The sequence below is a fragment of the Oryza brachyantha genome, chromosome 1 (assembly GCF_000231095.2).
Source record: "Oryza brachyantha chromosome 1, ObraRS2, whole genome shotgun sequence".
In the NCBI taxonomy this organism is placed as follows: Eukaryota; Viridiplantae; Streptophyta; class Magnoliopsida; order Poales; family Poaceae; genus Oryza; species Oryza brachyantha.
Window position 1 is genome coordinate 11095809 of NC_023163.2, and position 26412 is coordinate 11122220.

The 26412-nt window shown below is 40.5% G+C and overlaps 3 protein-coding genes and 2 non-coding genes across 5 annotated transcripts; 1 reads left to right on the forward strand and 4 right to left on the reverse strand.

Annotated features, from left to right (window-relative positions):
- Positions 1-3313: 3313 nt before the first annotated feature.
- On the reverse strand, positions 3314-5991 carry LOC102720089 (NADH dehydrogenase [ubiquinone] 1 beta subcomplex subunit 2). The gene is made up of 4 exons (XM_006644107.3): positions 5780-5991; positions 4160-4205; positions 4014-4076; positions 3314-3561 (listed from the first exon to the last, which is right to left on the reverse strand). Exons 1-4 carry the CDS (start codon positions 5875-5877, stop codon positions 3535-3537), a joined length of 234 nt encoding a protein of 77 aa, XP_006644170.1. The 5' UTR covers positions 5878-5991; the 3' UTR covers positions 3314-3534.
- An 8148-nt stretch (positions 5992-14139) lies between these two features.
- LOC102702151 (CASP-like protein 1E1) lies at positions 14140-18319 on the forward strand. The gene is made up of 2 exons (XM_040519986.1): positions 14140-14616; positions 17804-18319. Exons 1-2 carry the CDS (start codon positions 14291-14293, stop codon positions 18132-18134), a joined length of 657 nt encoding a protein of 218 aa, XP_040375920.1. The 5' UTR covers positions 14140-14290; the 3' UTR covers positions 18135-18319.
- Positions 18320-20405: 2086 nt separating this feature from the next.
- On the reverse strand, positions 20406-20486 carry TRNAL-AAG. The gene has a single exon. It is a non-coding gene; the product is annotated as a tRNA-Leu (tRNA).
- Positions 20487-22205: 1719 nt separating this feature from the next.
- On the reverse strand, positions 22206-22286 carry TRNAL-AAG. Its single transcript has one exon. It is a non-coding gene; the product is annotated as a tRNA-Leu (tRNA).
- A 156-nt stretch (positions 22287-22442) lies between these two features.
- Positions 22443-24064, reverse strand: LOC102702431 (hydroxyethylthiazole kinase). Its single transcript, XM_040529031.1, has 2 exons — positions 23345-24064; positions 22443-23061 (listed from the first exon to the last, which is right to left on the reverse strand). The coding sequence occupies exons 1-2, from the start codon at positions 23777-23779 to the stop codon at positions 22669-22671; spliced, it is 828 nt and encodes a 275-aa protein (XP_040384965.1). The 5' UTR covers positions 23780-24064; the 3' UTR covers positions 22443-22668.
- Positions 24065-26412: the final 2348 nt, after the last annotated feature.

Sequence of the window (26412 nt, forward strand, 5' to 3'; positions counted from 1 at the left end):
TGATATAGGCATGGCAATTTTTAACAATTAGTATTAATATGGCATAGGCATATGTATGATTGTTGTAAGTTCTTTAATGGTTTATTTCAATACATATGTTTGAAAAGCTTTGCAAATTTTGTATTATTCATATTTTGTGAGGAGATACGAATTTAGTTATTATTTATTTCTGGGGGTGAGGAGCTGCCCTTAATGAGAATGTTTATATTTATATGTTGTTTAAATTATGGGAAGTTAAGAAGATAAAATAAAAATAAAACTGAAATATACCATCTAGAAAATTTTTGGAAACATAAAATCGCTAGAATCATGGATTTGCAAAATTATTGAAACCGAGGTCTAGGCCTGTTTGGCCTTTTGACCATTTTACATACATGGGGAAGGCTACTGCATAGGTCTGTAGCTGGATGCACAATTGATATTTCTCTCTCTCGCCAGGGAAGGATGTGAACGCCTAGCCAGAGCTACGTGCTCCCGTTTCACGCAGGGCCAGACCTAACCTAAAAATCGAGTGGGGATATTTTCTCTGAATTATTAGTGTGTTGAAAACTTTTTTTACTTAATTATATATTATTAATACATTAAGTATTAAATTTGAGTATGGTCCTATGACCCCACTCAATATACTCTACATACGTCCCTTGATTTCGCGAGAGCCTGCCATTGACACGTGTCAGCCACAACTATCTCTAACCGTTGATTCTCAATCCGAAAGGGTAGCAGAAGCAAGATTTTTGCTGTGCCACGTGGCATGTTTCTCGGACCAAGAACTTTGCCAGGTTTCATATATAGAAGATTCAGGTTCAGGCCGTGATCACATACAGCAGCCCTGTTCGGACACTCAGGGCTCTATCGTTTCGCAGATACAACTACTTATAAGCCAAAATTTAAATTTTAGAACTTAATTTTGAACTTGATTTTATGGTTTTTTCATTATGATTTCTTTTACACATTTTGCTTTTGAATCGCGATGAACACGTATATAAAAGTTTTACCTGCAAATTATTTTTCATTTGCAAAAACATGTTTTCGCTTATTCCTCCAAAAAACGAAACGGACTGCCCTCTGCTCGTTGGACATCAGTCCGTGCGTGCAAATGTGCAATGCCAATGCCTGGACCTCAATCGGCTGCAGCAACAGGTAGCCGCCGTAACCGCAAGGACACTAAAAAAGCTCCAAGCTCTCGAGTTGTTCAAGTTTGACTTGAGCTAAGCCCAAGCCTAAACCGAAGCTCATGAGCCTGGTCAAGCCGAGCTAAAGCTTAACCATATATTCTATTTTAATCATTTAGTTAATAAGAGAGTAGATTAAGTGTAAATTTGTATATATCTAAATGATAAAATATGTGGGTTGGCATTATATATTAATCTTAAATAATTCTTACTTTTTATTTAACATGATTGACGCAAAATTATTATTTTTATCAAAAAAATATCATCAAAATATTCTTTGTCATGGAATTTAGCCGAGGCCGACCTTACTATCCGAGCTCGAGGCAAGCCTGCCTAAGAGCATCTCCAACGGTATCTTTATTTTTGGTTCTCCATTTATTTATTTGGTCATCTAACCAAAAAGATTTCTCTTTATATTTAATACACACTCATGGCCAGCCCTGAGCGGGGCTGGAGGTGCGACTGCCCTGGCCCCCCAAATCCTAGGGGTCCCCTACCCCTACCAATGCCGATATATGCTGAAACTTTTTATATTCACCTATCATCTATTAATTAGGTTCATCTTTATACATTGAGAAGAAACTATACAATAAAATTGATATTGGTGTCATTATCAATGACTTCGCATCTATGACACTTTTTAGTTTCCAAAAATTTTCACGTTCATCTGTCGCATCGGATCTTTCAGTACATGTATAGATAATTAAATATAGTTCTAAAATAACTAATTACACAGCTTGGAAGGAATTTGTGATACGAACCTTTTGAGCCTAATTAGTTCATGATTAGTCATAACTGCTATAGTAACTCATATGTCCTAATGACGGATTAATTAGGCTTAAAAAATCCATCTCGTGGTTTTCCGACACTCTATATAATTAGTTTTTAATTAGTCACCAAAATATTCTTCTAACATCCGGTCAAACATCTCGTTTGACACCCCTACCCAAAAATTTCCGTGGACTAAACATGCCCTAAAAACACCAAAAGAAAATTTTGAGACAACATGTACCATGTTTTTAATACAAATATTGTTTCTGAATGCAATTTAAATATTACAGCAATAATTCACACGTGTGTGTATATATATATATATATACACTGATTATTATTATACAGTATGATAGGGACATCTATGTTTAGTTTCACACCGAGCTCTTGAAAGTCAGGATCGGCCATGTACACACTCTAACAGCATCTCTAGTTATAATTCTATAGGTGTGTGGAGAAAGACAATATATGTGGAGCCCACAATTAACAAGACAGTTTTGAATGGCTAAATTTGGCAAATGAGCGGAACAGTTTGGCCAGCTAGATAACCAAACCATCCGATTGACAAATTTGTTGTAGTTTAACTTTTTTTATCAAAATTGCTATAATTTGACTTAGAGAGCCACGTAACAACTCCATCGGAGAGCTTGTGTGGTTCGCTGGAGGTCTAAGTCGTTGACAGCCAGCGTGCTTCGATCGAGGGCCCAGCACAAAGTCACCAACTATAGTAGCCCCAACTTGCCACATCTCACACAAGCCAGTACACTCCAGCTCATTAATTACAAGATTCAGAACAAGCAAACCCCACACATCTCCAGCAGCACGGAGTATCAGCAGCGGGAGAGTGGAGTCAGCTGAGCATGGTGCAAGTCAGAGCCAAAAAACAGTTCATGGCACATCCTATTTGAAGCATTTGCTTCGGTCACAACTCGCCATCCCCTTCATCCACTGTTTTAACACTAAGGCCTTTTAGTTCCTAAAATTTTTTTTCAAAAACATCATATCAAATTTTTAAACATCTAAATAAAGCATTAAACATAGTTAAACAAAAAACTAATTGCACAGTTATAGAAAAAATCTTGAGACAAATCTTTTGAGCATAATTAGTCCATAATTAGCCATAAGTGCTACAGTAACCAACATTACTAATGATATATTAATTAGGCTCAAAAGATTCGTCTCGCGGTTTCCAGGCTAGCCATGAAATTCGTTTTTTCATTCGTATCCGAAAACTTCTTTCGACATCCGGTCAAACATTTGACATGACACTACTCACAAAAATTTTCTCAATCTAAACAACAAAAGAACGTCGATTCACGGCGACTGATGCATATGCTGCGTTATGATGTGTAATGAAAAGGGGTATCAGATGGCGCATGGAGAAACAACTGTAAATGATCATCAACAAGATACATGGGTAGCATTTCCGTTGAGGCTATCTCAAAAGCAAAATACATAACCAGTTTGCCTTAAACATTTGCAAACAACATGAACCCATATTAATCTTAGTCTTAGTCTCTTTATTAACCTTGAGGCTTTCATTGCAACAACCAAGCAGAGAGTCTCCGTCAGCCGCCAACAAGCACTTGATTTAATGAGATGACGAAGATGATGATCCCTGCACAAATAATGAATATCCATTATTTTTGTCTAATTGAAAAGTAGCACATCTGGTTTGACTTGGCATTGGATATTGTCAGGCAACATCAGACACAAAATCCATTGCTATAGTTTTATGGATATTCCATCATGCACAAAAACAGTCTAAAGTTACATGTAAGCAATATTTCGACTAACTGAACCAGCAATGTCATTCAACTGATAATGCAAATAATTATCGGTGGATGCAAGTCATGTAACTAGCAGTCAAGAGGTGCCTACAAATGTTACAGGGAAGGGGAATACGCAGGAACCCAGCATTTCAGTTCCATAATTTATCAGTGGAGTTTTCACATTCTCATCTCCAGCAGAGAATGAAGAACATACCAACATAGTTTTCTTATTGACAAAAAAAAAAATCAAACATGGACTAATATGCCAGCGAAAAGAAAAAAGGTCAGATGATAATACCTCATGCTCATGTCCATGGCCATGAGAGTGATCATCATGACCATCCCAAGGATGACGCAATCCCTGCAAACATTATTATTTAATATTTATTGAAAGGAGATGAATCGAGGCAAGACAAGATTGAGTAAATTGAAAGAGCACATTACCAAGAGAACAGCACCGTCCTGCTTAGCCCGGTAGAAAACCCAAAACCTGTACATATAACACTTGGGCTATCAATGTTAAAATGTAGAGACCCCACATACTAGAAAATTTTAATAAGTAAATCTACACCACTATAAAAGAAGGCAATGGTGATGGCGTTGAATTTGCCACCACCATTGACCCCATTAATGACATGTGGACCCTCATTTACTCCTTGAAAGTAGGGTTTCACGGAGAAGATGGTAGGAGGAGGAGCTGTTTTTTCAACTAGAGAGAAGTGGGTGGCTGCATCAAATTTCGAACTGTAGGATTTAATTTTAGGATAAGTTTAAGGTTTTTCTTGCCAACTTTAATTTTCCATTCTCATTGTGCGACTATTGAAACAAGTTAAAAAAATCTACATAAAGTTATTCATAAAAATCAAAGCTCAAAGCTATTGTACTTTGACTAATATTACAATGATGTAGCCATATTAATTTCCTCCACGTGAACATGTAATACCGTATGATTCTGTTTTTAATCCCGTAACAAAGTATGGGCATTCTACTAGAATCTGTAAAGCTTATAATCCAATATGATTGAAATTGCAAAATACAAACGAAGCTAAGGACAAACTTGATTATTATGTTGCAATGGAAGTTAGCTTAATAAAGCAAAAGTATTAACAATGAGATTTCTATACTGATACTGCCATGGTGGGTTACACGAGAAGAAGCTTAGCAGCAGGCAGTGAATGACTTCATCAAGAAACATAAGAAAACATATCTGGCTGAGAATAGAGAAGACAAAGAACCACTGATTTTATTATCATGCATAATTGTAGATGAGTAATGATATTGTGACAAATTCTCTCTAGTTGAAAAAACATTAAGTGCTTGGTTGTTTAGTTTCAGCACCTAGTATTTAGTTGATGGTGGACTGATGGGTTTAATATCGCAAGTCATATATTCTGAGAGGATGGTGTTTCCTCTGATGTGATGCTTCACGACAAACACCAAGGTGACATAATAGTACTTTTGTGCAAAGCTGAAAGCTAATTAAGATACACACTGGAGATGTAAACAAGAATCGTAATTGTCATATGGCTTCCTTACTCATGTGTTCTCAAAAAGGTTGTAAAATGACGAAATAACTTGACACTCGTTCTGCTTTGACACGAAAGCGAAATAAGAGCTGGGACTTAATTCTTCCAGGCATGTGAAGAAGAGCACGGATCAAAAAGCTAGCAAAAACTAGAACAAAAGTTACTGCAACGAAATTCATAAACAAATCCCCAATCCCCGGAGGAGGGAAAGCAGCTCTGCCATCGATCACACAAGAGTCTTCCCGACACAGCGATCAGTCCCACCAAATGAAACCGCCCGCCGACGAGGATCCAGGCCCCTATCCGAGAGATCCCCAAATCGTACTGTGAATCCAAATCTAGCACCTCGAGGAGCGCGCAAACATACAGTCGACAAGAGATTCCTAGTTGACATCTAGGAGGAGAAGAAGGGCGCCGCGTTGGCCGTGGAATGGATCCCATTTGGGGGGGCGAGCGAGGAGGAACGTCGGAAAGGTACCAGATTTGGGGGAGAGGGGGGAACTGGGCGACGGATAGGAGGAGGAGGGAGGGCACGCACCACATGACGGCGCAGAGGCCCTTGCCGGCGACGGTGTGCCAGCGCTTGTTGTGGGGGATGGTGTAGCCCTTGTACGTGGTGCCCCCGCCGCCGCCCATCGCCGCCGCTCTCCGCTCTTCCTCCTCTCGTCGGAATCGGATTGGGGACGACCAGCTTCTCTCCTCGGGAATCTGACGAACTCGCCGACGGGCCTCTCAAACTCACGGTGGGTGGAATGCTGACACATGGACCGAATATAATTAATTCATGGCCCATTTATAATTCTCTCCTCCTCCTGGGCCGGCCCACACCGGCCGCCGTCCGCTTCTGGTTGAGGGCCTAGTTCGTCACGGCCCAAATTAAAATTATCCAGAGAAAAAGGTCAATTTGCCTCCCTTATCTACAGCGTGATTTCGATTTTCGTCTGTCCCTCAAGGACTCAACGGCATCTCTCATCTCTCGAAACCATGCAAATTGCGCAATAGGTAGTCGCGATATAGCGAGCGTTACTCGCCGTGAACGATCAATATAAACCAGAAGGACTTAAAGTAACTTTTATTTACAAAACAAATCACACCAAAATAATTAATAATAATATAATATTTTTAATAAGATAAATAATTAAATATAAGTATAAAGAACAATAACTGCCTAAAAATTCAAAAAGGAAACGGAGGTTAGCATATATCTAGCCTATGACTATACACGCAATACAGTATTTCGATCAATAAGCTCTTGTGGGAACACGCAGCTCCAGAACAGTGTGCAGTGACGTCATGACCCGACACCACCACCTTTTCTCACATGCGAACTGCCAAATCTGGCGACCTTTGCTAGAACAACGTGCCGGGCCATGGCCCGCGGAGGCAGCTAGGTAAAAATCCCGAAAGAGCCGAGCAGACATGAAACAAATCGTTGCCGCCGTGAGAGCAGTACAAATAAACTAGCTACAAACATATATTTTAAAGAGATAAGAGAAGAGAAAGAAAAGAGATGGGCTAGTAATTTGTAGCCAGCTGCACATGGGTTTCAAGACAAAATATATATATGACATGTAGAACCATGTATTGATATTTTATAGCTAACTATTGTATGAATTGGCTATTAGATTAGCAATAGATAAATTAAAACTAATAGTTGGCTATTATGCTATTATGCTATTGAACTTGCTCTGAATGATGAGTACTGGATGAGACGATGATGACAAGCTCGCTGCTTGATATACGCGACGCTGCTTATCCCTATGCCTATCTGTCTGTCTTCTCAGTGAAGTAGTTCCTCGGGCCCAAAACAATTCATTTTTATCTTATACAAATCAATAGTACTCGCTACGTAGAAAGCAATCATTTATCTTTTAATTCTTTATTCCCACTTTTCTAAAAAGATCTAATGTATTTATTCTTATTCTGTCAAACTTCAATAAAACACACTAAAAGCTTGAAAAAAGTTTTAAATGATTTTTTTTTTTGAACAGAGCGAGGTGGTACGAATCTCCGTTGCGGGCGGTGGCAACGAGGCTCGATCTGCACATCCGTGAGAGTATACGAGGAGCTTCCTATCGTCGTGCCACCGCATCCGCACGCGTCCGTCCGTACTTCGCCGCCGCACCGTGCGCCGTTAGGATATGCTATACGCCAGCCGTTTGGCCCGACACTGGACCCTGCTGTGCGTTTACACCGAGTGTGATCGATCTGTCGTGTGACGGACATATATATATATATATATATTACTCTGCCTTCTTTTATTATATAAAGATTGAAAGCTTATCTAAGTTTTTATTTTTAGTAGCTATTTCATAATTAGCTAATACTTAATTAATTATGTGCTAATGACTTAACATGTTTTGGACATTTTTTTATTTTCTCCTCCTATCTCAAACTCAGCCATCTGGACTCGTTCGTTTCAAAGAATCTACAAAGGTAAAAATGTAGGAATACAAAATTGTTTGAAATGAATATTGTAGTAATGTTCGTTTCAAAGAAACTAGGAAGGTAGCCCACGCAATTGCGCGGATAAAACTAAAACAAATGTATATTGTCATCAGTCATAGCTTATTGCACGTATATTTCTAGCATGTGAAACACATATATTTCTATAATATATTATCATTGATAAAAACAATAAATTAAATAAGTAACTATATTAAATTTATCCAAAAATTCTGGGACTCCTTGCTCTTACTTCTAGACTTGTCAAATTCAGTGAGTCCCTGTAACACTCGTTATTGGCCAACACACCCAGTCCACTCGTCCACGTACCGTCGTAGTCTTTCTCTTTGCTTAAGTTATATTTGCTATCTTTGTTATAATTTATAAAAAGTTAAATTTGAAATTGTATATTTGTAACTTAGAAAAATTATATTGTCTTTCTACAACTAATATAAGAATTGAACCCTATTGCCTAATAGAAATTAAATCATACGTAATTTGCCTATCGATTCCATTGTGCCTGCGTGCGCTTGCTGCCGAAATCACCTGTCGATTTGCATATAAGGGCACTGGTTGGCCTGGCCTAAGGATGGCAATGGGTAAATACCCGTTGGGTATTGCTATCTCATACTCATACCCACTAATAAAATTTTGTACCATTAAAATACCCATACCCGTCACGGGTAAAAAAATTTTCCCATACCTATATCCGCTTGGGTAAACCTTACCCGTCGGGTCACCCATGTACCCGCAAAAGTTCAAAACAATCTAAATATCACAGTTTCCATATAGTATATTGCATAGACGCTAGATACTTAGAACATCACACATTCATATAGTGTGGTGAAAAAGGTATGGATGGTTTAAATACATATGGTTTTGGTTAATTAGGCTAGGCTAATTTGATATTATGTCATGACATGTATTTAAACTTGCGGGTATTTATTACCCATGGGTAAACGGGTATGGGATCATAAAAACGTTTCCATATCCGCGTACCCATCGGGTGAAAGTATTTACCCAATTACTTACTCACGGGTAATATATTTAGCTCATACTCATATTCTAATGGAGTAAATACCCATCGGGTCGCAGATTCCCATTACCATCTCTAGCCTGGCCGTGTGAGTTTGGCTGTCACTTGCCACTTTGTCAGCTTCCAGCTATCTCTTTTCTGACCATACACGACAATGTTGCCTATAGCTGTAGATAGAGGGTAAGCGGGGACAAATATTTATAAAAAAATAATTTATAAATAAATTTTTATATATGTATTCTTAGCAATCTATTGTAATTATTTGTACAATGTTTGGGTAGAATTTTCCTAGTAATTTCCTCATGCACACACGAATCAATCAATCTCAATGGTCCGACGTACTCTAACGGTGTAAAATTTTCACCTCTTTCTTTAACAAATACGATATTTTTTAGCCTCTAGAATAAACGTGCTGGCTAGTTTCAAATATATTAACATATGCCAACTGTGTTTGTCTTCACAATTCGAACTCATAATTTTCTCGACAATTGATTGGATTTGCATTGCATCCATTATTTACGAAGTTTAATCGAGAACTTTATAATGTGAGAATGCATCGATTCATGGGTGACACAGCAGCTGTCACAGTGAATCAAAGATGCATCGATTAATACAGCTTCAAACACATGTAGAATTAGCCATGTTCTAGATTTTTAAATTGGAATCAGTGTAGTCATTGATTTATTTGTTCTGAATATAATAAGATTTGTCGGCGTCTAGTGCTGCTAGTAATACTACATCTCGATATCCAAACGGTTAAAACTGTCTTCCATTAGAGTCCTATTCTGGCTGGTTCCCGGACTCACGCTGTCTCCCAAGATTCCAAAAAACATGATTATAGTATGTTTCCGTTTCAGTTAATTGCTATTGCTTCCGAGTCTTCGATTACAAAAGATTCTATATGCCGTTATTAAATCACAACCACGTATTAAATCACAACAATCGATATAGATTTATCATAATCCAACGGTTATTTATTTTTTTTATTTTTCTTCGATTAACGTGGTAATTTCTAGGCCCAAGAACAAACATGGAACCTCCTTTCAAGCCCGTCTTTATATTATAACTAGCATGGTGGCCCGCGCAAATTGCGCGGCTAGCATTGATATATATTTTTTACATAATTATATATACACTTTTACGTTCTATTACTTAAAAAAATTAAAAACAACGATGATTTTAATCTTCTACCTAACTTGACCAGTATGATTTTATATATTTGATATAAGAATATTTAATAAGTCATTTATCTATAAATTTTAAATGTTCTTGTATTTTCAGATGGACAGAGTCTTATCACAATAATAATATTTTTTTTCAAAAATAATCTGAATTTTGTTTTTTTTCTAAATTGTACCTCTACATGGACTTTTATCTCAATATAAATTATTTTTTGTTATTATGTTTTTATTATGAAGTTATTTATAATTTATGGTTGTCCATGAGTTTGATCATGATTGGTTTTCTCACTGCTGCCTTGCATGCTTTTCATAATTGGTGTCTCATGGTTTGATAAAATACTTACTTGAAATCTTTTCTACATAATAATTAATTTGTAATTCAAATTTTATATACTTCTAAATTGTATTTATACGTAGACTTTTTTATTTTTCTATTGTATTTATAGATGGACTCTTTGTATTTGTACATGGACGCTTCCCTTCGTATTCATTATTTTAAGACTTTTAATCTAAGATTTCGATTTTTCTAAAGTGTATATACACATGGACTCTTTTCTTTATAACTGAGATTTGGATTTTTCTAAACTTGATTACACATGGAGTCTTTTTTATTATTTTTCTTTATTTGTAATAAATCTTTTCTTTCCTTGCCCTATTCAAAAAACATTATCTTTTTCCTTTTTTCTATTTTCCTTATCCGATTAAGGAAAAAAAACTCGTGGCACACGTAACGCACGCTGCACGCACATACGCGCCGGACTGGTTCCCAGAGAAAGAGTTGATCGGCGAGATGGGATCCAATTCCAACATCCTGGTCATGCAGAGGTTGATCGACGCGGGATTTTGTCCGATTGATCTTTGTTTTATTCTTAAAAAAAAACCTGCTTTTCTATATTTTTTGTCTGATTAATCTGTACCGTTATAATATGTACCCATCATGATCTAACGGTGCGTATTTTTTCTTTTTCTCCGATTAATCTAAACCGTTATAATCTGGACCCACACCATGATCTAACGGTGCGTATTTTTTCTTTTTCTCCGATTAATCTAAACCGTTATAATCTGGACCCACACCAAGATCTAACGGTACATATTTTTTCTTTTTCTCCGATTAACGTGATAATTTCTAGCTCCCAGAGCGAACGTGAAGCCTCTTTTCAAGCATGTTTTATATTATAATAGATACACCAAAACAAAACTACAGGAAAATTTCATGTCCCTCCACTTTCTGAGGGCAAAACATAGAAAAAAACCACTCCAATCTTATTTTCTCAATTCTTTGGTTGACTTGCATGGAAAATAAGAGAAATTTCATATGTTTTTTAATCCTATCATATTTCTACAGTTTATAAATCCTATGAGCGGAATAAACAAGTGGCCTTTCTGCGAAAATTTCCCTCGCATGTTGGTGTCTGTCACCCACTTAAATTTGATATTAAATAGAACCGAGCTAAATAAATAAATAAGAGTGCATAAAGTACTAAACTACACAACAACCGAACATATGTCATAGGATAGAAGTTTCTCACCAACTGACGCTAAGGCTCCCATCGTTTCGCTTCTTAGAAGAAAAAGCGAAAACATGTTTTTACAAACGAAAAATAATTTACAGGTAAAATTTTTATATACGTGTCCATAGCAACTCAAAAACAAAAGTTATAAAAAAACACGATGAAAAGACCACAAATTCAAGCCTAAAATTAAGTTCAAAAATTCAAATTTTGGCTTATAAGCAGTGGTAACTGCGAGACGATGGGAACATAAGAAAAAAGGCACAAGAGGGGAGGGATTTGATTTACTTTTCCTCTACTTGGTGAATCAGTCACATCTCCCGCACTTTCAAATAACTAGAAATGACTAAATGTGACATTTTTACTCAAATCATAAAAATTTCAATTCAGATCTCAAACTTTCACCTCAAAATCACAAAAGAGGTTTCAATTCAAATTTGAAACTTTGCTCTAAAAATTTCACAAAAGTTTCAATGGAAAAGAAAATCTAAACGTCGATCGAAATACCTTCTCCTCCAGCCTTAGAGCATTACTAATGCAAGGCATTAGTCATGATTTCTCTATTCTCCATATCATCAAGAAACTGGTACTAGACACCAGTCTTATAATGAACACTACTAAGGCCACGTTTGTTTGAAGGCCCGTAAGTTAACTTACCCCGGTATAGAAAACGTAGTAATATATTAGTACATGATTAATTAATTAATTATTAAAAATATAAAATAGGTTAATATGATTTTTTAAAACAACTTTCTTATAGAAAATTTTTATAAAAAGTACCTCATTTAGCAGTTCGGGAAGCGCGCGCACGGAAAACAAGGGGATAAGTTAACTCATAGGGGAGCAGAATACAGCCTAACTCAGGTAGAATTTATTGTTATTTATCCCTCGTTATGTCTTGAGTCTCATACCAGATATGATTCTGTTCTCTTTATTTATTTGTTCATCTATCAAATCATCTATATCCTATTTAACAAATAATTATATATAAATTATCTTAGTCATTATACTGTGAATGCAACTTAACCATCGCCGCCATCTCATCCATGGCCACACTATATTCGTCTTGCCGTTGTTTCTTCTTTCTCTAGAGAATCTAACACGTGCCTGATACGTACACTGATAGTAGGGATCTACATTTAAAATTTGGGTCCAGGAAAAAAAGGAAAAAGCATATTGTAGTGTCCTATTATCAGATTAACCGTATATATAACTTATCATGATGGTATTTGAACTCTAGACCTATCACTTAGGTGCTCTCTTTCTTACCAATTCACGTACACATTCATTCTACTCACTCCATCATAATATAAATGTGTTTTTGGTACTGTTTAAGAAATTGGTCGTAAGAAAAAAAATGACTTAAATATCCTCTTTAAATGATGAGATTATATGTAGTAAGAGGTAGGTAGAGGGAAAATCTATAAGGATTTAAATATGATGCGATTGATGGGCAGTACTCTACAATGCGCTCTTTTAGGCCTTGTCTAGTCCCTAAATTTTTTTTTCAAAAATATCACATCGAATTTTTGGACACTTAAATAAAGCATTAAATATAGATGAATCAAAAAACTAATTGCACAATTATGGAAGAAATCTTGACACGAATCTTTTGAGCCTAATTAGTCTATGATTAGTCATAAGTGCTACAGTAACCAACATATGCTAATGACGGATTAATTAGGCTCAAAAGATTCGTCTCGCGGTTTCTAGGCTACCCGTGAAATTCGTTTTTTCATTCGTGTCCAAAAACCCCTTCCGACATCCGGTCAAATATTTGACGTGACAATTCTCCCAAAAAATTTTTCAATCTAAACACATATATGAGTATCTAAGGGGCTGTTTGGGTCCCATCGGATATTTAGACACTTATTATGAATAATAAACATAGATTATTAATTAAATCCATCTATAATCTTGGACTAATTCATGAGACGAATCTATTGAGCCTAATTAATCCATTATTAGTCTATGTGATGCTACAGTAAACATGCTCTAATTATAAATTAATTAGGCTAAAAAAATTCGCCTCGTGGATTAGCACTCATTTATAAAATTAGTTTTTTTATTAGTCTATATTTAATACTTCAAAGTAGTGTCCACACATCCGATATGATATTAGGCTAAAAAGTTTAGCCCCATCCCAACAAACCCGTAAACAACATCGAATCAAAAGCTAGATCTCGTCAACAGCTACATAATTTCTATATGAGAAATTAATATGACTCGAGAGTATGCATCTCCAGGCACAGCCGCGTGAAATAGACATACCGATCTGGCACCACAGGCCGTATATATACCCCCTACATCGTGGCTGATTGTCCTGGTACCATCACTGCTTCCTCCACGCCACCGGTGCTGCCGCATCATGTCGCACAACAGTCGCATGGCAATGGCAGCAAGTACATGTGAAACTCTTAACCAACCTTGTAAAAGAAAAAGGGCCATGTAATCAGGGACGGAGGTAGAGTGAAACAGGAGTTGTCACTTATTTATTTTTCAGTGCTTTGAATTAGATTTACACGGTTACAGGTGGCTGAATTTGACTTAAAAAAATGCATATATGATGAAAATTGATAAACTGTAGCTAATTTTTTTCTAATGGAAATTAGAAGAACCCCTTGATACATACGGCCCCTGCACATAATAGAAGCATTGGTAACCATACCAAAGAGGTGATACCACCTCTTAGTAACTTTGTAGTACCATAAATACCCCAACCCAACAACAAATTCTTTCTCGTGTAGTGGTAGAGGAGTACATGTACACCACAACACCGTACCGTGGTAGTTACATCAGGTACACACGCGCCCCGCTCCGTTCGCCTACCACCCACGATTCCAAGGAGAAGCAGCGCAGCGCAGCGCGTGTAACCAATGGAGTCGTCGTCGCGGGGGAAGCCCGGCCTCAACGGCAGCGGCGGCGGCGGCCTGGACTACTACGGCAGCCGCAGGGGCTACTACGCGGGCGCCGGCGCCGGCGGAGCGGTGCTGCCGCCGCTGGCGGGGGCGGCTGCGAGGGCGCCGCCCGTGGACCCGTGCTGCGTGGCGCTGCGGGTGTTCGTCCTGGCGGCGACGCTGGTGGCCGCCGTCGTGATGGCCGCGGACCGCCAGAGCACCACCGTCCAGGCCGCCGGCGGCGGCGGGGAGCTGCTGCAGCGGGTGCCCGTCACGGCCAAGTGGACCTACTCCTCCGCCTTCGTGTAAGTCCGTCCGTTCCGTCGATCTACTGCTCCATTAATTATTGAAGCTGAATCGCGTGCTAGCTTTCCTCGCATGCATGCACCTGCAAGCTGCGGTTTTTCTCAGTAGTTTCACTTGATCACCTCCATCTTTTTGTTCCCTTCTTCGTTTTTTCTCTTGCGTGATTGCTTTCTTGATGCTGCAGCCCAGCAGCAGCAGCCCAGTGACACACTCATTACATAGGACAAACTACACAAGGAGCTACTATGTCATGTAGGTTTGAAAACAAAAAATGGGTCCAAACAAGCACATGCATGTCTAGCCAATACACATGACCTGTATCCCAAATCTTGATCTACTTTTCCCTCAGAATTCTGCAAACCAAGAAACCAAGCCCTACCACAAATACATGGTTGAATTTCCAGCAAAAAAAAACAAATCTTTTTCATATCCCTCACTGAGTCTTAGAATCATACTGATCAGTATGTATGCATGCATGTGTACGGTACATCGATCTTCCTGGCAGGATCGATGCTGAGGAAGAGAGAAGCTAGCGGAATGCTTTTGAGGAAGATGACACGCAAGAAATTAATGTCTTTGCATGCCCTAATTGCTGACCATCCATTCCATTGCAGTGGCCTCTGGCCTCTCCTTTAATTGCACGTCCAAACAAGACCCCCTTCTCTTTCTCCTACCTAATCAATGGAAAGAACTTTCATAACATGCTAACAACAGACAAGGATGCCACAACAGATACTAGTACAGAATTAGCAATTTGCAGGAGCCTTTTTACATACTTGTGGTACTATACAAACTCTGTCGGTCAGTCTCATACTCTCTGATGGTGAAAATTTTGTTCAGTAGCTGAATTGTAGGATGCAAATGACTTGTAAACAACGATATGTATGTGTGTTTTCCTAACGGTTTTTTTTTCCTTAGGAAAGTTTTTCGAGTACTGGAATATAGTTGTTTGTGTTTTGATAGTGGACAGCACACTGATTAGCTGAAGGAAACCCAAATCAGAATTAGACAAGGACAACCCAGGTATGCCACCAGCCTACCACTAGTACCGTCGACGACTGCCACCACTACTGTTTGCCACCTCCATTCGGTCGCCACACATACAGATCACGTATTATTATTGCCACCATCGTGGTGAACCCTGAAACATGTTCTTCATGGATGTATTAATAATCCATGAAACAAATGCTAAGTGCCAATAGTAAAGATTTGAGTGTTACTCTTTTTGAAAGTGACATATATACCACCATAGTCTACTGGCACTCTATGCAAAATTTATTGGAGGATGTGTTCCTTTGTGCAACCTATTTCCAGATTATTTTACATGCATGTTTTTCGAACTACTCCGGTGTATTTTTTTCATATATATATATATATATATATATATATATATTGATCATTTTACTTTTAAATTAGATTTTTTTAATAATATATTAGTTAATTATATTGTTTATATCATTAAGTAGTTAGGAGAAATTAAATATTTTTTCATACTTCATCTTTTATCCGGAAAAATAACCCAGCCTAGTCTCATGTGTCACCGTGGGTGACATTGTTGATATCAGTAGCAGCCACAGAAATTTCTTTGCTTCAGCTTAGAAACCAAAACAAATTTGCACATTGCAAGCCAACAAAACCGAATCGACGATTTCTTTTCTTTTCTTTCTTTTTTTTTTGCACTACTATTTCCGGGGAGAAGAAGAAAAAAAGAAAGACGAATGGTGTTTGCGGCGCACCACGTGGCTCATGCACCATTACTGCAGAGAAAGAGAGGTTGGTTGCACACACTTGCACCTGGCCAATGCCCATGTCCACCCCATCTGCATGCGCGGTGGGCCCAACCGAAACCTGCAATCGCAATGTTTTTTGTGGGCCCCCTGGGCGGTGGTGGTGATCCTGATGAGGAGGCGGCCCAATCTAACGACCACTGGTTTGGCCTTTCCAGAAAGGCGAGAAACCGATGCTGGGATTTGGAGAGGGTGAAAGTGAAACAACCGACATGGATATGATGCTCTCTCTCTCCCCCTCCTCGTTATCAAAGATCACTGCTGATTATTTCATCCACTGGAAAAAATATATATACTCTGCTACGCATCGGAATATATATGTCTATCTCGTTTAATTATTATTCCAGCCAGCCAATGCAGGTTAGCTGTCGAACAGTCGCTATTAGTTACTGAAGATATATGCATCTTATCTATAAATTTGCTATAGCATGGAGGGAGATCGATCTATCATCTGATCTTATCATTTATTTTATTCTTTTAGAGAATGGTCTCTTTTTTATACGGCATCTGTATCTAATCGGATATATACAACATTTTAAATTGAAAACTGGCTCTCGAACAACCTAATCTAAAATTTAATTTTATAAATATTTAAAATTTGTTTTAATAAAGATTTGAACACGGGATCTATATGTGACTGATCTTTATTGATACTATGTGATTGATCGATCATTGATTTGTTTCTCCATCAGCCCTGCACTCATGCAGTTGCGTGGAAACGTAGCCTGCCTTTTGAATGGTAGGAGTGGTTGCTTGATTGCCTTGGTGAGGGAGACCAATTAAGTGAATATATCACTTTTTCCATCAATGAATTACTACAAAGCTAGCTAACTATACTTTTTCATCTGCTGTTAATTTCTTTGAGAAAATCCTCTTTTTTTTTTACTTGTGAGACCAACTTGCGTGATCGGTCTAGTAAAGAGTAAAGAGGTAGCTAGTCAGCTGCATCGATTTTGCTACGGGAAACGTCACAGCAAGAGCAATGACGAGTAAAGATGAGCGTGACGGCGACGGGGAGATCTAGGATTATCATGCGACAAATGCAACTGAACATTCGTGGGTGCAGATAATCAGGCAGGCCACGCACTCACTAATGGCCGTCGATTTCGGATTCCATCCCGGGCCTGTACCCAGCTTGACGCGCGACGTGCAAATATTCTTTTTTTTTCATCTGATAAAGTTTATACGTCAAAATTCAAATTTTTAATTTTAAGTATAGAGTTGATTTTGTGATTTTTTCATCGTAGTTTATTTTTTATTTTTTTAATTTTATATCGCTAAAAATACGTATATATAAAATTTTATTTGTGAATTATTTTTTATTTTTAAATACGTTGCAAGTATTTGTCGAAATCTGTGAGAGAATTCATATGGGGGTGGGACGGTGCATGCAACGCAGGTACCTGGTGGTGGCGAACACGATGGTGTTCGCGTTCTGCGCGGCGGCGCTGGCGGCGTGCCGGAGGCGGAGCGCGGTGGTGCCGGTGATGGTGGGGGACCTGGTGGCGCTGGCGCTGCTCTTCTCGGCGGTGGGGGCGGCGGCGCAGTTCGGCCTCCTCGGGGAGCGCGGCAACGCGCACGTGCGGTGGGCCAAGGTGTGCGACGTCTACGGCCGGTTCTGCGAGCGCGCCATGGCCGCCGTCGCGGTGTCCCTCATCGCCGCCTTCGCCGACCTCGTCCTCCTCATGCTGAACATCCTCACCATCCACAAGGCCTCCTCCTACTACTAGATGAATCCACTCCATGGATTTTGTGTGATCAAATTAACTGATGATTGTATTACAATTAGTTTTCAACAGAGGCAGCGGTGAACATATCATCATTTACCAGTGACTGATGACGGTCCGTGCATGGCGTGTGAGATGATGTATGCAGTCTTATAATTTAACAGTTGACATGGTATACTGGAGTATAATGAGTTACTATCCCATACCATCTTATAATTTAACAGTTGAAATGATGTAATCTTATAATTTAACAGTTGAAATGATGTAATAGAGTATAATGAGTTACTACCCCGTCCTACATATAGTTATTTCTAGATTGTTATTTGTTAAGTAGGAATAAAGATCAAAAACAAAAGATTATGTTGTTTCTTAGGAAACGAGAAATGAATAGGTGCGAGGAGGGTTGGTAAAAATAAAATAGAAAAAATAATTAAAAAGTGATTTATGAGACAACAGTAGCAGCATGAATATCATCGGAAATAATTACATTTTACTACCAGATTTAAATTTTAGAAATGCTTACATTTTAGGATCGAAAATAATTATATCTTAGTACTAGATTTAAATTTTAAAAATGCTTACATTTTAGGATGGATGGAATACATTTGTAGCTATAGGGGTAGGAGAAGCAAAAATTAAATTTTGTAACCACATATTTGCAGCAATTATTTACTTGTTTTGATATCTATATTAATATAAAAGGGAGGAGTTGTAATTTTTTTATGGCCACACCAATAAATGTACACAGGATTTACTCGATTCATTTTCAACCGTTAGATGTACGTATTCAATGGCCGACCTGAAACAACTATCTCTTGCAACCCTACATAGGACACACCCCCTGACTACTCCACCAAAATCGCCCCTGACTCCTCCATCAAAATCGCTCGTGAATCCTCCACCAAAATCACCCCTGACTCCACCGGAATTGTGACGCTCTCCCGGACGCCAGCAAGCCACCACCGCTGTCGGGCACAAGCTGCCCGCGCCCGCTCTCCCGGCCGACCCCGGTACCGTCGCCTGCCCCCCACCGATTGATGACTGCCCTCAACATTTGACCGGCCGGCGCCCTAGCGTAGGCCGCCGCTGCCACCGCTTCCCGCCGTCGCCCGCCCCACTCCGACCGATCTTGGAATATCTTAATTTTCTGTGACTAAAAGGGCATACAACATTTCCGTTAATTTTCTGTTATGGAAGCATATGTGTTTCTTGAGATATGTTACCGTTACACAAGCTAACAAAACATATCTATGTCATCTAGCCCTTGAGAGTTTTTATAATAAATATCTAATGTATATGAAGGGAAACAGAGAGAAGAATTAAAAAGGCTTCCACTCAGGTGAATAATGCTATTTTCTACCTTTTTGCATCAAACCAATTTGTGTGGTAACAGGAAATTTAAACTACAAAATTGACCCTGAATGGTTATAGGTAATATATGGCTAGGCATGAAATTCATATCCTCTAACGATACAGATGTACTTCAGCAATGTTGCATGTTTTTTAAGTCACTTTTGATTTTTACTTATCACCTATTTCACTTTAATTATTTTCATAAATCCATTGACGGTTGTTAAAATATAATAAGCTTTGTTCTTAACTGTTCAATGATATGGATTTTTCTTGTGCTATTTTGTTATATTTCTATTTGTCCAGATGCATCTTTGGTTCATTACCAGTATAGCTATGTTTTTTATACTAATGCAAGTTACGGTTGATATACTTTTTCTGCTACATATTGGTATTAATTAAGGAGCATTATTTATGAAAATATAAAAAACTGATATTTTTTAATCCATGCTAACTGTAAGTTTCAACAACTTGATTAGTACCGACAAATGAAAAGTTATAAGCCTCTATTTCTTCTCACAGAGGTCATTGATTTTTTTCTTAGCGGTACAACAACAACAAAAAATAGTTGATGCAGAATAGCTAACGAGGGAAAGTTTGTTTGGTACCTTGATACGAACAAATCATAATTATTTCATATTGCATTACTGACGTATATATTTATTTCATATAATACTATATTTTATATAGCAGGTTCATATATCTGGAATTTTTAAGAATAAATATTGTGCATGTGCACACGATTACTAGTGATTCCCAGAAAAGCTGAGCGCAAATAACACTGATTGAATTCTGTCAGCAGATGATTTTTGGCTTTGTTTTGAGAAATAGATGTTTGGCGTTGTTTTGAGATGATTTTTGGCTATTGGCTATGATTTGAGATGATTCTGGAAGAACCGAAAAGGCACAAAAACAAAAAATTGATGTTGAGAGTGGGATTTGAACCCACGCCCTTTCGGACCAGAACCTTAATCTGGCGCCTTAGACCAACTCGGCCATCTCAACTTTTGCCAATAGTTTGTCCAATAACTTACTTAGCACGTACACTTAACACACCATCAAACGTTATCTTTCCCAACGACACGACACTGTTGGACATGCAGTTCATTCAGTTATGTCCAACTCAGTCGACAAAAGTCAGCATCAACATACACCACTCACGCAGTTGTCATTGTTTCCACTTGCCCACAAAAGCTTCCTATTTTGTTCAGCATCGACAGTTTTGGCATCACAACCGAATGTTTAGTACAACCGAGAAGATCACCGGTACATTTATGGGTTAATTCGATCCGTGCCATCGCAACTATGTATATTTAGATAAATATCATTACAATTCGTTTATTTACAGCCACGCCATTTAAATTTTACAAAATTGAAATTATGTCATCACCGCCATCTTGTCCATCTTCTTTTCATCTATACGTAGGACTCACTCGTCGGATTCATCTTTCTTCCCATCTTCACTTTCTCCACCTCTCTCTCTCTTCACCGGCCTCCATCTCCAGCGCCACATATTCATCGCCCAAGCAGGTTCTGTGCCGCCGAGCTGTCTGACCGGTGGTCAAGCTGGAGTCCTGTCTTGCTTGGTGTATTTGGAGGCAGCACCTTGGGCAGAGGATGACGGTGAGAAGGTAGCAGCATTGCTGACACAGCTGCAATGGCTGCTTGCGCCTGCTGAATGATAGATTTGTGAGGGTGTAGGTGTGGATGTTGTGGTCCACAGACATACTGCCGACGGCGAGGCACAGGGTGGCGACGCCGGTGAACTGGACGCCCGGCGAGAGCGTCGACGCCATCCTGCCCGGCGTCTCCGATGAGGAGGCGAGGGCGAGATTCCCGCCGAGTAGTCTGAGCTGCCGTCCAACAAGAGCTACCTTCGCTTCACCATGGTGGACTCATGGATGGAGTCATCTGGAGTGTCTGAGGAGCATGGACACGCTGGTCGACTCGTAGGCCAAGAACGTGCATACGTTGGAGATGGAGGCCGGTGAAGAGAGAGGGGGAGGTCAAGATGGGGAAGAAGATGAATCTGACAAGTGTGTTTCACGTATAGATGGAAAGAAGATGAATAACATAACGGTAATGGTATGGTCCTAATTTTGTAAAATTTGAGTGGCACGGCTGTAAATAGACGAATTGTAATGACATTTATCTAAATATGCATAGTTGCGATGGCACGGATTGAATTAACGCATTTATTTGTTATACATGGGGCCAAGCAACGGTTAATTTGATGCTGCTAAAGTGAAGTCAAACAAACTGCACATTATTCCAAAACCCTGTGCATTTGCACTGAAAACAGCTCACCATGGCGCGGATGAATTTTACGATTGCAGAGAGATTCTGACTCGAGAGGTCACATATTTTGTAACCACATATTTTCAGCAATTTTTTTACTTGTTTTGATATGATTCCCAAAAAAACTGAGCGCAAATAAAACTGATTGAATTCTGTCAGCAGATGATTTTTGGCTTTGTCTTGAGAAATAGATATTTGGCGTTGTTTTGAGATGATTCTGGAAGAACTGAAAAAGGCACAAAAGAACAAAAATTTGATGTTGAGAGTGGTGTTTTGATATGATTCCCAAAAGAACTGAGCGCAAATAAAACTGATTGAATTCTGTCAGCAGATGATTTTTGGCTTTGTCTTGAGAAATAGATATTTGGCGTTGTTTTGAGATGATTATGGAAGAACTGAAAAAGGCACAAAAGAACAAAAATTTGATGTTGAGAGTGGGATTTGAACCCACGCCCTTTCGGACCAGAACCTTAATCTGGTGCCTTAGACCAACTCGGCCATCTCAACTTATTTGTCCAATGGCTTACTTATCTACACATAACACATCATCAAACGTTATCTTTCCCAACGCACGACATTGTTGGACATGCGGTTCGTTCGGTTATCTCGAACTCAGTCGACAAAAGTCAGCAGCAACATACACCACCCACGCACTTGTCATTGTTTCCACTTGCCCACAAAAAGCTTCCTATTTTGTTCAGCATTGACAGTTTTGGCATCACAACTGAATATTCAGTACAACCGAGAAGATCACCGGTATATTTATTGTTCTACATGGGGCCAAGCAACGGTTAATTTGATACCGCTAAAAGTGAAGTCAAACAAACTGCACATTATTCCAAACCCTGTGTATTTTGCCCTCAAAACTGCTCACCATGGTGCGGATGAACTACGATTGCAGCGAGATTCTGACTCGGGAGGTCACGGTTTGCTCATCGAGGCCGTAGAGAGCGTCAATGAGATGCACCCTGAGAGACGCAGGCCCCTTGGCCGACTCCATCCCGATCTCCCCCGCCAGGCCGAACACGGCGAGGGCGCACGCCGCCGCGACCAGCGCATCCGAAGGCTCCACCGCGACGAACGCCGCGACGAGGGCCGTCACCGCGCAGCCCGTCGCCGTGATCTTCTGCATCAGGGCCACGCCGTTGCTCGCCCCGACGACCTGCGCCCCGTCGGTGATGTAGTCGACGGCACCCGACACCGCGACGACGGCGCCGGTGGATCGCGCCAGTGCCTTGGCAGCTTGGAGCGCGTCCCCCGAGTCATGCGTGCTGTCCACGCCCTGCAAATCGGTCGGGGTTAATGATGGAACACTGAACATTGTACTGGCATTGGTTCATACTGTATTTAAAATTGTGAGGAGATGAGATTTTTTTCCCATAACAATCAGGGTCAATAAATTGTTAATTGGCAATCTGTATCAATGCATTAGGCAGTTCACAATCAAACAATCATCGCATCAATTAAGAATTTTTGATACTCATCGTTAGGACAGGAAATTAAAGCAAGAACTGAGAAACAGAATGTCTTGAAGAATAGGAGAGAAAGCTAGAATATGGTACTACCTTGAAGGTGGATGAGGCGGCAGCTGAACGAGAGGCGAGGGCGAGGATCTCTGACGCGTTCCCCCTGACGACGGCGGGGCGGAGGGCGAGGAGGGAGAGGCAGGCCTCCATCCGGAAGTCGGAGGCGGCGGCCGCGACGGGGTCGAGCACCCAGGGGCGGCCCGCGGAGGCGGCGGCGCGCATGGAGGGGAGCCAGTCCTCGGAGAGCGTGCCGACGTTGACGCACACGGCGCCGCAGCGCGGGGTGAAGTCGGGGACCTCGCGGAGGCAGTGGAGCATGGCCGGGGACGCGCCCGCGGCTAGGAGCGCGTTGGCGGCGATGTCCATGGAGACGAGGTTGGTGATGCACTGCACCAGCGGCGCCCGCGCGCGGACGGCCGAGAGGAGCGCCCACGCCCGCTGGCCCCACCATGCCGCCGTCCGCTCCTCGTCCATGTCGTCGCCCCCGGCCCCCCGCGACGCGACCCCACCGACCGCGAGGCGCGCCCGGACGAACCCGTGTACAACCCGGTGGAGCGGCGAAGTGGGTAGGCCCTACCCTAGAGGCGCACGGCGCGGGGAATTCGGCGGCAGCCGAGGAGGAGGTGACTCGGCAGCTCAAGGCGCGGGGGTGGCGGGCGGCGGCGGATGGTGGAAGACGAAACGTCGAGTTCGTGTTCGTGGCACATCGATACCTCTTTTCCGCCGATGTGGGGAATGGATACGAGAGAGCCACGCGTCCAGACCTGGGAGTCCGGCTGACAATATTACGGTTAGGCTTTAGAGCAAGTTCAATGGTACAGCAACTACTAATATAATAGTTACCTGTAAAATATTAATAATGGTCTCATATGTCATACACACTGCTTCTTGGAGCCCGTGCTGTGGCTAGCTACAAATTAGTAGTCCAATGCTCTTTCGAGTCTTGCTATACGTACGAAAGTCCTCGTACAATCCGTGTATGATCACAGTCCGAGTAGCAGTGTAGCGCGCGCGCCGTTCGTTCCGTCCGTGCCAAAGCCGAAACAAATTGTATGCGCTCCTTCTTTTCGTCCGCCTCGTACACAATTTGTATGAAAAGTATCGTACGCTAAGCTATTTTCCTACTCTTTCTCTCCTCTCTTATTTCTTTAGAATGTGTTTATAGTTGGCTTATAGTCCACTATTGTATATGCTCTTACATAACCCATTTAGAAATCGACATGATTTCTCTCCCCGGAAGCCGAGCCGAAGAAATGGCTCTTTTTTAGTCATCGGCTTGAGCATCAGTGTTGTTTTAGAGCACGTACAATAAGCTAACTCAGCGAGCTATAAAATTGGGCATTCAACTTTTTGCCACTCTTATGAATGTTCATATAACAGATTTGTCACTGGACACTCATGCTATAGACTCATGAGAGCCCACATGTCATAGACAGCGAGTGATATATCTGTTTTGACCACTCGTAAGAGTGGCAAAAAGTTAAATTTCCCCTATAAAACTATGCCACATCATCATATTCCTATGTGGAGGGGAGAGAAGAGAAGACAACGGACGACTAATTTACTGCCTGACTGTACGCTGCTCCCAACGTTGCATCTCAACCTTTTTCTCCGCTGATGTGGGGGATGGATACAAGAGAGTCGCGCGTCTAGATCTGGGAGTCCGGCTAACAATCTGACGGTTAGGTTTTACAGAACCCATTCAGAAATAGGCATGATTCCTCCACCCGGAAGCTGAGTGAAGAAATGGTTCTTTTTTAGTCACAGCTTGAGCATTAGTTTTGTTTTAGAGCACGTACAATAAGCTGACTCAGCAAGCTATAAAACCGGGCATTTAACTTTTTGCCACTCTTATGAATGTTCATATAACAGATTTGCCACTTGATGTCATAGACTCATGAGGGCCCACATATCATAGACAGTGAGTGATATATCCGTTTTGACCACTCCTAAGGGTGGCAAAAAGTTAAATTTCTTGTTATAAAACTGCCAATCATCTTATTCCTATGTGGAGGGGAAAGAAGAGAAGACAACAGACGACTAATTTGGTGCCCGACTGTACACTGCTCCCAACGTTGCGTCTCAACCTTTTTCTCATGCATGCATCCTAGCGGCTGCTCTCAACCGACGACAGCATTTAAGTGAAGATTAGAAAATTCAAAGCTAGCTATGGGAAGTGTGTAGATATGTATATGCAGTCCATTATTGTATTCAGGTTTTTGGCTTTGGCAGTAGTAGGATGATGTGTTTACTTTTGAAGCCAACAACGGGCTATACTATTAACCTTGCTCTTAGGGTCATTGGGTGATTGGGTAAGAAAATTTGGCAGGCCTAGGCTGAATTCAGTAGAACCCTCAGGGTATTCATGGTGACTGCAAGTGGCTTAGCCCTCCACGTTAGCACCAGGTCACCACATCGGATGGGACTATGGCGCGTTCGACAGTCCCTCTTATTTACCTAGGTTTCCTCGTTTTTTCACACGCATGCTTTCCAAACTGATAAAAGAGTGTTTTTTGCGAAAATTTTCTATAGGAAAGTTGCTTTAGAAAAGCATATTAATCTACTTTTTACTTTTTTATAACTAATAATTAATTAATCATGTACTGAACTATATTTTTTGTGCCAGACAATATACCCCCAGCCGAACGCGGCCTATGTCCTTGTAGAGAGCATGCATTCCTCATCGACTGAGGGTAGAGACGTCGCTCGAGCAACACGTTGGACGACATTGTACCTCATGTGCGGTTCCCCTAGTCCCATCCCCTTTTGCCGGCCACCACGACATCGATCCGACGAGGAGGGAGATGGTGACATTCTTTCTTGATCTCTAGGAATACACGTATAGAAATTTTATTCACAAATTATGTTTTGTTTGTAAATATGCCATTTGTTTTTTTTACTTGAAAAACCAAAAATGGCTCTCGTGCATGTTTGCTGGGCAAGAGGTTGCAGCGAGCTCACGTGTCCAGACACCGACAAGCGAGACCGACTGCCGGGAAATCAAGCATGTCAATCAGTGAGCCTGCAGTCCATCGCCAAGAAGCATGCAACAATCTACAACCCACCTGAGACAGCACGACAGTAACCTCAAGCCTAATTATGTCTAC